Source organism: Pan paniscus, chromosome 19 (genome assembly GCF_029289425.2).
Source record: "Pan paniscus chromosome 19, NHGRI_mPanPan1-v2.0_pri, whole genome shotgun sequence".
NCBI lineage: Eukaryota > Metazoa > Chordata > Mammalia > Primates > Hominidae > Pan > Pan paniscus.
In genome coordinates, this window is record NC_073268.2 from 91,262,179 (window position 1) to 91,275,350 (window position 13,172).

The window sequence follows — 13,172 nt, forward strand, 5'->3', positions numbered from 1 at the left end:
GTCAGCCAGGCGCAGTGGCTCACGCCTGTAATCCCAGCACTTTGGGAGGCCGAGGCGGGCGGATCATGAAGTCAGGAGATCAAGACCATCCTGGCTAACACAGTGAAACCCCGTCTCTACTAAAAATACAAAAAATTAGCCAGGCATGGTGGCAGGCGCCTGTAGTCCCAGCTACTCGGGAGGCTGAGGCAGGAGAATGGCGTGAACCCAGGAGGCGGAGCTTGCAGTGAGCCGAGATTGCGCCACTGCACTCCAACCTGGGCGACAGCAATACTCTGTCTCAAAAAAAAAAAAAAAAAAGAACTCAGGGCCAACAGCACTATAATTCGTGTCTGAATGAAGCTTATCTAACACCTCCCATAGTTCTTGCACTTAGCAACACTAGAAAGCACTTCAGTACTACACGTGGGGACCCAAGAAAATGTACAAAAATGAAAAAAATGTGGCACTGACTGCATCACGATAAAGCCTTGTTTAGTGTGTGTCAAGCAACTCAATATTCTTGCCACTCTTAATTTTGATTTGAAAGTACCACAAATACTGATTTGGGGGTTACAGATAAATTTTAGTGAGTAGGCAGATTCACAGATAAAGACTGAACAGTGAAGACTATTTGCATTGAGTGTATATTTTATGTTATGTTATGTTATGTTATTTTTGAGATGGAGTCTCACTCTGTCACCCAGGCTGGGGTGCAGTGGCGTGATCTTGGCTCACTGCAACCTCTGCCTCCCGGGTTCAAATGATTCTTGTTCCTCAGTCTCCCGAGTAGCTGGGACTACAGGCATGCACCATCACGCCCGGCTAATTTTTGTATTTTTAGTAGAAACAGGGTTTCACCATGTTGACCAGGCTGGTCTCGAACTCCTGACCTCAGGTGATCCACCCGTCTCGGCCTCCCAAAGTGCTGGAATTACAGACGTGAGCCACCACGCCTGGCCTGAGTGTATTTATTTTACATATTTATATTTGAACTGAAACTTTTATGAACCATTTTATTTAATGCATTCTGATATTTTCTATTATTTCATTTTAATTTTTTTCCAAACAAAACTTCTCACATATTTATTATTGAACCAACCTACTATTGTAGAGCTTATAATCAGAGAAAAACCATTTTCTCAACAAAGTATGTCCATCTTTCCAGATAGTGGTGACAGTTTCAGCTTGATGTGATAAGATGATAGTCTTACGTGTAGACTCATCTCATGTGTAATTCCTGGCAGACCCAGCTTGGTTCTTCTCCAGTCCTTCCTCTTGGGGTTGTAGCTAACTGTATTAGCAGTTTTGTTTTATTTTGTTTTGTTTTGTTTTGTTTTTTTGAGATGGAGTCTCACTCTGTCACCCAGGCTGGAGTGCAGTGGCACAATCTCAGCTCACTGCAACCTCCGCCGCCCAGATTCAAGCGATTCTCCTGCCTTAGCCTCCTGAGTAGCTGGGACTACAGGCGCCTGCCACCACGCCTGGCTAATTTTTTGTATTTTTAGTAGAGATGGGGTTTCACCATGTTAACCAGGATGGTCTCGATCTTCTGACTTTGTGATCTGCCCGTCTTGGCCTCCCAAAGTGCTGGGATTACAGCTGTGAGCCACCATGCCCAGCCCTGTATTACCAGTTCTAATCTGAATCCACTGGTGAATGGGACGATTTTGCTTTTGTTTCTTGGCCAGGAATTGCATGATCCTGGACGTTTTGTGAGAAGATGGTGGGAGAAATAATCAACAGCACACACCATGATGGTGGAGAAGGGGTGGGGGGAAGCAGGTAGAGGAACATGTTTTTCTGTTTCTTTCATTTTTGAAAAGCTGGGGCTGAGCGTGGTGGCTCACGCCTGTAATCCCAACACTTTGGGAGGCCGAGGCGGGGAATCACTTGAGGTCAGGAGTTCGAGACCAGCCTGGCCAATATGGTGAAACCCCATCTTTACTAAAAACACAAAAATTAGCTGGGCGTGGTGGCATGCACCTGTAATCTCAGCTACTCAGGAGGTTGAGACAGGAGAATCGCTTGAACCCGGGAAGTGGAGGTTGCAGTGAGCCGAGATTATGCCATTGCACTCCAGCCTGGGCAACAAGAGGGGAACTCTGAAAAAAAAAAAAAAAAAAAGGTGGTCACAGGCTATAATGGACTACAGCTGGCTGTTTGAAAAACATAGTGGAGGTGACAAAGCCATGAGATTGGATGTGATAGATTACTTCTGGAGGGAAAGAGCCATCATTCTTCCCAGGGCAGACTCAGGGGCAGAAAGAAGCCTGTGTGTGAAGAGTTAAAAAGCCAAAGTGTGGGGTGAGGGGACTGGCCTCCTCACGCCTCGGCAGGGCCAGGCCTCCTGCCAATGCTTATGGGCCCGGATCTCCTCCCAGGTGACCATCTTGGTGCTGCAGGGCCGGCTGGATGAGGCCCGACAGATGCTCTCCAAGGAAGCCGATGCCAGCCCCGCCTCTGCAGGCATATGCCGAATCATGGGGGACCTGATGAGGACAATGCCCATTCTCAGTGTACGTGGGGGTAGCTTTGCTCTGCTGGGTCACAGGAGATGCGTGATTCACTAAATATAAAGGGTGTGGATGGGATGACGTCTCATGGCTGGTCTCTCCCTTAGCCCGGGAACACCCAGACACTGACAGAGCTGGAGCTGAAGTGGCAGCACTGGCATGAGGAATGTGAGCGGTACCTCCAGGACAGCACATTCGCCACCAGCCCTCACCTGGAGTCTCTCTTGAAGGTCTGGGAAGCAGTTCAGATTGCATCCATGTTGGCTTCCTATGGGGGCTGTGGCATCCAGTGCAGCAGTGGCAGGAGCTTGGTCCTCCTTGGATAGGGCTGTCTGTCGCTCTGCCGTGATGGCGAGAGCTTTCAGACTAGTTGAAATCCAGTGCCCTTAGCTGAGAGCAGGAGCATTATGGAGAAGGTACCCCTGAGAGGAGGACAGAGTTCAGCACAAATGTCTCTCCTCAGATTATGCTGGGAGACGAAGCTGCCTTGTTAGAGCAGAAGGAACTTCTGAGTAATTGGTATCATTTCCTAGTGACTCGGCTCTTGTACTCCAATCCCACAGTAAAACCCATTGATCTGCACTACTATGCCCAGGTGAGTGAGCTCGGGGTGGGCAAGGGTGGGGGTAGGAGTCCTGGGGGCGCCCTGATGGGTCATTCTCTTTGAATTCCTCCCTGAGGAACAGGAAGACCCTTTCCTTTGGCCCTTAGTGAAAGAACAAGGCACCTTCTCTGGGGTTCCTTATACAGCAGCCCTGCCTGCCCCCTGAGTCTCTGCTTCCGTCCTCGGGATTGAGTGTCTCATCACCTTTCCACAGTCCAGCCTGGACCTGTTTCTGGGAGGTGAGAGCAGCCCAGAACCCCTGGACAACATCTTGTTGGCAGCCTTTGAGTTTGACATCCATCAAGTAATCAAAGAGTGCAGGTAGGATCTCTCCCACCCCGCACTGTAACCATTTTTAGGTGTACAAATATCACCACCTTGCGTTTCTAGAGTGGCCTGTTCCTTCCTTACCCTTCTTCCCTCAGACCTGCTATCTTAGTCCATCTCACGCTGATATTACAGAATACCTGAGACCAGGTAATTTATAAAGAAAAAGATTATTTTCTCACCGTTCTGGAGGCTAGGAAGTCCAGGATCAGGGCACTGGCAATGTTGCTGGTGAGGGCTGCTCTCTGCTTCCAACATGGCACCTTGAACACTGTGTTCTCATGTGGTGGAAGGGCAAGAAGGACAAACTCCCTTCGTCAAGTCGCTTTATAAGGGCACCCAATCACATTCATGAGGGAGGATGTGGCCTAATCACCTCTTAGAGGCCCTACCTCTTAATACTATCACATTGGCAAAACTGGGGTTTTAGAGGGGATCCCTTCAAACCATAGCATCTGCTCCCCTGCTTGACTTGCCACAGGTAGATAATGGCTTTTCTCTGGGTGAGCTTAGGGACTTCCTGGAGACTTGAGCTACCATATACATAACCGTTTCCATTTCAGGGCTGTTTATTTAAAATAACATTGCGGGAAATTACTTTGACATTTAAAATCTAGAAAAAGCCAGCAAGCCTGTTTCTTGGCACCTAATGGACACGTAGTCACCTTATGGGATGGTGTGTTCCAAGAGTCTCACTCCAGTGACGTGAGCTACCGAACCACTGGGCTTCAGGCTGGGTATTATTCAGAATTTCCAGCCCTCTATCCAAAAGAGGGTGTTCTATGATTGCACTGAATCTTTAGCAAGGCAGGAAAGGGAGTGCCAAACATAATGAATCAAAGGTAAACCTTTCCAGAACTCTCCATATATGGTAAGTCAGAAAGAAGGTCCCCTTCCTTCTTCTGCACCCTGGATGGTGGGCATTGCACTGAAGACGTGCTGGGAAGGGAGGAAGTGGGTAATGGCAGAAGATGGCCTTGATCAGGTGTCAGATTCACTGACCTCAACTGGCTGTTTGTAGATCTGCGCATGGGAAGAGTTTCCTTCGCCCTACCTGCTTTTCTTGTTTTGGCCAAAAGAATGCCAGGGCTTCAAGAAAATGATACTAGATTTGGGGAATGAAAAACAAGTTTTTTGTGTGTTTGTTTCTGGGTTTTTTGTTTTTTCTTTGAGACAGAGTTTTGCTCTTGTCACCCAGACTGGAGTGCAGTGGCGTGATCTTGGCTCACTGCAACCTCCGCCTACTGGGTTCCAGCAATTCTACTGCCTCAGTCTCCCAAGTAGCTGGGATTACAGGTGTCCGTCACCACGCCCAGCAAATTTTTGTGTTTTTCAATAGAGACAGGGTTTCACCATGTTGCCTAGGCAGGCTGGTCTGGAACTCCTGACCTCAGGTGATCTGCCCATCTCGGCCTCCCAAAGTGCTGGGATTACAGGTGTGAGCCACTGCTCCCTGCCAAGTTTTTTTTTTTTTGAAACAGGGTCTCACTTTGTCACCCGGGCTGGAGTGCAGTGGAGTGATCTCAGCTCACTGCAGCCTTGACCTCCTAGGTTCAAGTGATCCTCTTGCCTCAGCCTTCCAGGTAGCTGGGACTACAGGTGTGCGCCACCATGCCTGGCTAATTATTATTTTTTTTTTGGAGAGATGAGGTTTCACTATGTTGCCCAAGCTGTTCTTGAACTTGTGAGCTCAAGCGATCTGCCTGTCTTGGCCTCCCACAGTGCTAGGATTACAGGCGTAAGCCACCATGCCCGGCCTGAAAGTCAAGTTTTGTGTCAATATTTTCACAGGCCTGTAAACATTGTGAGAAGTCCCTGCATGGAAGAATTAGTGAGAATAACTTAAAAACACACAAACACACCATCGTTTGGCTTTGTTGGTGTCTCTGCCCATAGTTGAGTATTCTAAATTTCCTGTGTTATAACAGTGAGTGAGTTTCACCAGGGCTTCCTAATTTATAAGCCCTGTATCTGGATTTTTAGGAATAAAACAGATTTGAGCAGAAGAAGTCTGTTGGATGCAGGGAGTATAAAAGGGGAAAGCATCCTGCTGTTTCCAGTGGCAGAAGAGAAAGAGAAGTACCAGTGAAGAGGGGTGAACAACATCACTCTCGTGCCGGACACAGACAAGGAAGGATTAGGCTTGCAGTCCCCCAGTCTCAGCCTCTCTCCACTCTCACAAGCAGGAAGGGATCTGAGCTCTGTTAGTGGGAAATCTTGGAGTTTGCATTTCTCTGATCACGAGGCTACCTCCTATCCTGTTTTGAAAGAGGAACAGAAAAGCAGAGCTTGTCCCAGGAATTGTGAAATGGGCTGCAATGTCTTCAGAGGCAGTAGCAGTTTTAGGAAGTGTGCCCTCCTGGCTCTGGGGAAAGGTTGAATTGGGGTCTTGTGGGCACTTGTTTTCTCATGGGATGTATCAGTCAGACCCATGCACAGTTCTGGGCGGCAGGGAAGTGTGTCTCTTTCTGGACTTGAGCCAGTGAGCTGTTGGCATGCCTTTTTAAAGGCATTAGAAAAAAGGTTTCTTTTTTTTCCTTTCCTGTTCACACCACCTTCATATGAACATGGAGAAGGGAGGTTTCTAAGTGGGCCCCTGATTTACTCCTATGTCACTAATCGTGCCAGACCCTAAGGGGCAGAAAAGGCAGCCAGGGGATCCTGACTCAGAGGCTGTAGTTCGTCAGCCCTGCTAAAGGGCCAGGGGTTTGTCTCTCAGTGCCTGGGTGGGCATGCTTGACTGCTAACCCCTTAGCTGAAAGGAGATGGCAGGAGTCCTCCACAGGGTCCCTTCTTCCCTCCTGGCTTACAGCTTCCTCTGAAGACGGGCCAGTTCCTTGCTGTCTGGCAAGAGGAAACAGCTGGGGTGCACTTCACTGGGAGTTGGGCAAGATGTCGGCAGTTTCCTGGTGCCCTTCAAGTCCTCCAAAAGTATCGAGCTAAAAGGTGACAAGTCTTCCTTCAATAACCAAGAAGAGTTCCAGCTTAATGTCTGCTGAATCTAGAATCTTCTGACTTGTATTTTGGCCCAGCCCACAATCTTGGATGCAGGGTGCAGCAGTGTTTACAAACCTCACACCCCATTTCCAGAATAGCAGGTAGAGGCACTGGAGCTTTGATTACTCCAGAGCCCCCAACAAGCAAGATGGGGCCTGGGTAAGGAGTTGACAGTGACCTTAGTACAGGACAAACAGCTCATTTGGGGCTACAGTTGCTTAGAGGGGTCACCTTCACCGTAGCTGGTCTTCCCAACTCCGCAGCGTTCTCTGGTTTTCAGCAGAGGGCTACTTTGGAGCTGATAATTAGGCCTTTCCCGCCTTGAATGTTAAGGATGCCCACCTGCTCTGTGTCTCGGCTGCTCACTCAGAATCCTTCAGAGTGAGAGAGAGACAGAGAGAGTGAGAGTGGGAGTGTGTGCGTGTGTGATCTAAGACCAAACTGTGTGGTTCAGGCCTGCTGGGCCCTGTAGGGAGACCGTGGTGGCTTTGTGCAGCACTATGTCTGGTCTCCATCACTTGAGTTGTGTTGTTAGTTCTCTGCTCTCAGTGCTTGCTGCCTTCCAGCCTTGGAGGCTGCTGGATCCTTTGGGAAGACACCGGGCACTGTCTCAGCCCTTCCTTCCAGTTGTTGGTGGCTTTCGTGCAGGCTAAGGCTTTGGCTCCCTTAGCCTGGGTCCCCTATAGCCTTTTCACTGGCTTATCCAATGGTTTCGACATAACCATCAGCTAGAAATCTGGGTAGCAACAGCTGTTTTGGGAAGCTGAGGTGTCCTTTCCCCTGGCCCAGCCCACTCCCTCCCATTTTTTCCCCCAGCTTTATTGAGGTGTGATTAACCAAGTAGTACGTATTTAAGGTGTACAAAATTTTTTTTTTTTTTTGGAGACAGAGTCTTGCCCTGTCACTCAGGCTGGAGTGCAGTGGCACGATCTCAGCTCACTGCAACCTCTGCCTCCTGGGCTCAAGCGATCTTCTGCCTCAGCCTTCCGAGTAGCTGGGACCACAGGCACACGCCACCACGCCCAGCTAACTTTTGTATTTTGGGTGGAGATGGGGTTTTGCCATTTTGGCCAGGCTGGTCTTGAACTCCTGAGCTCAAGTGATCCACCCGCCTCGGCCTTTCAGTGTTGGGATTACAGGAATGAGCCACTGCACCCGGCCAAGGTGTGCAACATGTTTTGTTTGTTTTTTTTTTTGAGACGGAGTCTCACTTTGTCGCCCAGGCCGGAGTACAATGGCGTGATCTCGTCTCACTGCAAGCCCCGCCTCCTAGGTTCACGCCATTCTCCTGCCTCAGCCTCCAGAGTAGCTGGGACTACAGGTGTCCGCCACAACATCCGGCTAATTTTTTGTACTTTTTGTAGAGATGGGGTTTCACCGTGTTAGCGAAGATGGTCTTGATTTCCTGACCTCATGATCCTCCCACCTCTGCCTCCCAAAGTGCTGGGATTACAGGTGTGAGCTACTGCGCCCGGCCAACAACATGTTTTGATAGATGTATACATTGTGAAATTAAGCTAGTGACATCTGTCACCTCACATAGTGACCCTTTTGGTGTGCGTGTGGTGAGAACATTCAAAAGCTACTTTGTAGCTGGGTGTGGTAGCGCATGCCTGTAATCTCAGCTACTGAAGAGGCTGAGGCATGAGAATTGCTTGAACCTGGGAGGCAGAGGTTGCAGTGAGTCAAGATCTCACCAGTGCACTCCCGTCTGGGTGACAGAGCAAGACTCCATCTCAACTACTTTCTGAGCGATTTTTTTTTTTTTTTTTGAGATATGGTTGTGCTCTCTCACCCAAGTTGGAGTGCAGTGGCGTGATCTCGGCCGATTGCAGCCTCTGCTTCCCAGGCTCAAGCAATACTCCCACCCCAGCTTCTCGAGTAGCTGGGATTACAGGTGTGTGCCACCATGCCTGGCTAATTTTTGTATTTGTAGAGATGGGGTTTTGCCATGTTGCCCAGGCTGGTCTTAAATTCCTGGACTCAGGTGATCTGCCTGCCTTGGCCTCCCAAAGTACTGGGATCACGGGCATGAGCTGTCATCACGCCCGGCCCCATCTCTTTGAGGGACAGGACATGTGGGGTTCTTGCTCACCCCCACTCTTGTGGGACGCGGCCTGTGCCCTGATTTTCCTTCTTGCCTTGGTGTCTGAATCTGCAGCATCGCCCTGAGCAACTGGTGGTTTGTGGCCCACCTGACAGACCTGCTGGACCACTGCAAGCTCCTCCAGTCACACAACCTCTAGTAAGTGGCCTGGAGGCGCCGATCCTCCTCTTCTTACCACCAGGCCCCCGAGGGTGGTGTGAACTGAATGCCTGAAAGGGAGGTTGGGCTAAGGGGGCCCTGAACAGGGCAGGCCAGGAGTCTTGGTCTTTTGTTATGTTTTATTCCAGTTTCGGTTCCAACATGAGAGAGTTCCTCCTGCTGGAGTACGCCTCGGGACTGTTTGCTCATCCCAGGTAGGAAGGACCCCATGGGTGTGGGCTATGCGGGTGCTCTTCAGCATGCGGGTGCCATTGGAGCTTGGACTGTTCTCTCCCAGTTGGCTCCCTGAAGGCTTCGGAAGGGTCAGTGAAAGGGAGCTGCAGGTGCCAGGCCTCGGAGCCATGAGGCAGCACCTCATGTCTGTCCTCCTCGAACCTTTGCAGCCTGTGGCAGCTGGGGGTCGATTACTTTGATTACTGCCCCGAGCTGGGCCGAGTCTCCCTGGAGCTGCACATTGAGCGGATACCTCTGAACACCGAGCAGAAAGCCCTGAAGGTGCTGCGGGTCTGTGAGCAGCGGCAGATGACTGAACAAGGTGAGCTGGCCCTGCTCCCAGCCTACCGTCTGTGGGACGCAGGAGTCGGGGATCCTGAGGTCACACTTTATGCCTACCCCGGCCATCCTCCTCCTCACGAGCCACACTGGAGACTTGGGGCTGTGGACGCCAAGAGGTAAACTAAGAGATGGGATATTTGGGAGGGACAGGAAAGCTAGGGATCCACTGGAACCCAGACAAAATCTACACGTCATCTGGAAAGGCCTGAGCCGCCCCTTTTCTCACACACTTGATTCCACGAGGTCAGGGCTGGGGTTGGCGCTGTTTCCCTGTCCAGGTGGGTTGCTATTGCTAGCTCAGCCTGGCTCAATGGGGAAGCAGTGCTGGAGGTGGCTCCAGAAAAGCAGAGAGAGTGGAATGAGGATGACCAAGTCTGCCCCTTCATTTCTCCCCTCACTGTTGAGTAATGTAAACATGAGTTATTACCCTGCAGAGAGGCAGTTGCATGTTCACGACCATTTCTGAAAGCATATGGTATTCACGATCCACAGGAAGATGTGATTTGAGGCATCTGGAGAGGTAACAGAAGAGCTGACACGTAGGGAGAAAAAAAATAGAAGAGCTGACATGTAGGGAGCAACGTTTTGCTACCCTTGAAGCCACACACACTCATAGAGCCAGTCTTGCCGTGATGGGCACTTACACTCTTAGCAGATCCCAGACACTGTTAATCAGCCGAGTTTCTAGCTCTGCCGATCCAGCTGCATTTAGAGCCCAAAGAGTGGCTCTGCGGTGGAGTGAGGCTGTGAGGCCACTCCGGTCCCCACAGGGCTCAGGAATGGAGTGATTTGTGGAGTGAAAGCCGTTTACCTTTTCTTTTCCCCTGCAAAGTTCGCAGCATTTGTAAGATCTTAGCCATGAAAGCCGTCCGCAACAATCGCCTGGGTTCTGCCCTCTCTTGGAGCATCCGTGCTAAGGATGCCGCCTTTGCCACGCTCGTGTCAGACAGGTGGGTGCCGCTAGTGTTGGCTTCCCAGGGACTGGGTGGTTGAGGTGGGCCTGAGACTGCTGCTCTGATCTCTGGGCCGGGCCCTGCAGGTTCCTCAGGGATTACTGTGAGCGAGGCTGCTTTTCTGATTTGGATCTCATTGACAACCTGGGGCCAGCCATGATGCTCAGTGACCGACTGACATTCCTGGGTGAGTCTCTGGGTTTTGTGCCCTGTGCTTTGGGCACAAGTGGGTAGTTGGGGAGGTTGGAGGGATCACGTCAGACTTCTCCCAGCGCTTCCTTCATGTATTCCCATTGCATCAGTGGTCCCAGAAACATCCTCCGTCATGTCCAGGGTCATGAGTTTGGCTGTCACATCTCCTTAGTGCCTCCATGTTTGTTTGTTTGTTTGTTTTTCTTTCTTTCTCTCTCTCTTTCTCTTTCTCTCTTTCTTTCTTTCTTCTTTTTCTTCTTTTTTTTTTTTTTTTTGAGACAGAGTCTTACTCGCTCTGTGGCCCAGGCTGCCAGGCTCACTGCAACCTCCACCTCCTGACTTCAAGCAATTCTCGTGCCTCAGCCTCCCAAGTAGCTGGGATTACAGGCACGCGGAACCACACCTGGCTAATTTTTGTATTTTATTTATTTATTTTTTGGGGACAGAGTCTCACTCTGTCACCCCGGCTGGAGTGCAGTGGCGTGATCTCGGCTCACTGCAACCCCCGCCTCCAGGGTCCAAGCAATTCTCCTGCCTCAGCCTCCCAAGTAGCTGGGACTACAGGTGCACGCCACCACACCCGGCTAATTTTTTGTATTTTTAGTAGAGATGGGGTTTCACCGTGTTAGCCAGGATGGTCTTGATCTCCTGACCTTGTGATCCGCCTGCCTCGGCCTCCCAAAGTGCTGGGATTACAGGCGTGAGCCACTGCGCCCCGCCTAATTTTTGTATTTTTAGTAGAGATGGGGTTTCACCATGTTGGTCAGGCTGGTCTGGAACTCCTGACCTCAAGTGATCCGCCCGCCTCGGCCTCCCAAAGTGCTGGGATTACAGGTGTGAGCTACTGCGCCTGGCCAGTGCCTCCATGTTTCTTCTTTTTTTTTTTTTTTTGAGACGGAGTCTCACTGTGTCGCCCAGGCTGGAGTGCAGTGGTACGATCTTGGCTCACTGCAACCTCCACCTCCCGGGTTCAAGCCATTCTTCCTCCTCAGCCTCCTGAGTAGCTGGGACTACAGGTGCATGCCACCATACCCGGCTAATTTTTGTATTTTTAGTAGAAATGGGGTTTCGCCATGTTGGCCAGGTTGGTCTCAAACTCCTGACCTCAGGTGATCCACTTGACTCGGCCTCCCAAAGTGCTGGGGTTACAGGCATAGGCATGAGCCACCACGCTTGGCCTAGTCAATCTCTTTTAATCCATGACTCTTGTTATGTATTTTGACTCTGATGTTTCCCCAGATTTGGCTCTTCGGAGTTCTTCCAAGTCTGTTTTGAATGCTCTTGGTCTGCATCTCACTGGGACCTATGAGTTTGGAGACAGAAAAAAATCTCCTGCTTTGTGGAGTGGCTGGTCTGAGGTTTTTCTTCTCTTGTTTAGGGCCAGGGTGACTTTTGTAGGTGTCACTTGGGCAATTTGGGGGAATATGCAGGTTACTCAGTGCTCTTGTTTCGCCATAGGAAAGTATCGCGAGTTCCACCGTATGTACGGGGAGAAGCGTTTTGCTGACGCAGCTTCTCTCCTTCTGTCCTTGATGACGTCTCGGATTGCCCCTCGGTCTTTCTGGATGACTCTGCTGACAGATGCCTTGCCCCTTTTGGAACAGAAACAGGTGAAGGTTGCAGCAGCGGTGGTTTTCTTTGCTTGTCAGTCCCTGCTGAAGCTTAGTTGTATAGCTGTTGCCGATGTGCGTGTTTCCTCCTTTGTCGTTCTGCCTGTGCGCGTGTATTCCCCTTAGCGCCCTCTCTGGAATTCCAGACTCACACAGGAAACAAACACTGCTTGATTTGAAATGAGGTATTCGTATACAAAGCACACTATTGCGAAGGGCATGAAAGGAAGAACGTCCGAACATGGGCCCCTGCCCCAACCAGTGCAGGCCAGGGCTGGGGGCAGCCAAGCAAGGCAGGCTCTCTTCCCTAGGTGATTTTCTCAGCAGAACAGACTTATGAGTTGATGCGGTGTCTGGAGGACTTGACGTCAAGAAGACCTGTGCATGGAGAATCTGATACCGAGCAGCTCCAGGTCATTTTCACTTTTGGGTTGATGGTTCCACATGGAGGTGGGAAAAGGTTCCCTCTATCTCAGGCTTCCCCTTCCCTCCAGAAACACTGGCTCCTATGGACACATGTGCCTCTGTTCCCCTTAACCTGTGTAATTCACACACCACCTTCTTTTAGGAGAAAATCAGGGATTCTAGTGTTCTGATCTCTACATTTTGTTCTTTGCTGTTCATCATTTCCAGTATGGCCCTTTGGTATTGCTTTCTTTTACATCGATAAGTTGCTGGAAGCTACTATGAATGTTAAGTGCCCTCTACCTTTGGATTAGCTAGACCCTTCGGGAGTGTGAAAGGGCTCCTTCCTGCTCTTAGCTCATGCTGGCGCTCTCTGCTTTGCAGGATGATGACATAGAGACCACCAAGGTGGAAATGCTGAGACTTTCTCTGGCACGAAATCTTGCTCGGGCAATTATAAGAGAAGGCTCACTGGAAGGTTCCTGAGAACTGCTTCAATGTGGTATCTTTGTATGGCAATGTATATAGATTTTTTAAAAGAATAAATGTTGTTTTGCAAATGTAGGTTCTTAGAGTCCACCCAGGGAATTTTTTATCTGTCTAGTCTGAACCTGAGGTGGTAAGAGATTAAAAAATGCTTGTTTTATGTTTTTTTTTTTTTTTGAGACGGAGTCTTGCACTGTTGCCTGGCCTGGAGTGCAATGGCACGATCTCAGCTCACTGCAACCTCCGCCTCCAGGGTTCACGTGATTCTCCTGCCTCAGCCTC

At 50.1% G+C, this 13,172-nt stretch overlaps 1 protein-coding gene across 4 annotated transcripts in view; it reads left to right on the plus strand.

Annotated features, from left to right (window-relative positions):
- Positions 1-12,968, plus strand: part of NUP85 (nucleoporin 85) — a 31,286-nt gene extending 18,318 nt beyond the window's left edge. For 3 of the 4 annotated variants that reach the window (XM_034942862.3, XM_034942863.3, XM_063599387.1), the window contains 12 exons: positions 2,364-2,498; positions 2,603-2,725; positions 2,959-3,090; positions 3,314-3,420; positions 8,585-8,668; positions 8,818-8,883; positions 9,073-9,224; positions 10,077-10,194; positions 10,284-10,384; positions 11,848-11,999; positions 12,311-12,412; positions 12,789-12,968. In XM_034942862.3, coding sequence (XP_034798753.1) covers positions 2,364-2,498; positions 2,603-2,725; positions 2,959-3,090; positions 3,314-3,420; positions 8,585-8,668; positions 8,818-8,883; positions 9,073-9,224; positions 10,077-10,194; positions 10,284-10,384; positions 11,848-11,999; positions 12,311-12,412; positions 12,789-12,890 — 1,374 coding nt within the window. In that variant the 3' untranslated portion in view covers positions 12,891-12,968. The remainder of the gene's footprint in view (positions 1-2,363; positions 2,499-2,602; positions 2,726-2,958; positions 3,091-3,313; positions 3,421-8,584; positions 8,669-8,817; positions 8,884-9,072; positions 9,225-10,076; positions 10,195-10,283; positions 10,385-11,847; positions 12,000-12,310; positions 12,413-12,788) is intronic. The other variant, XR_004667352.3, reaches the window with a different exon arrangement.
- The last annotated feature ends 204 nt before the right edge of the window (positions 12,969-13,172 follow it).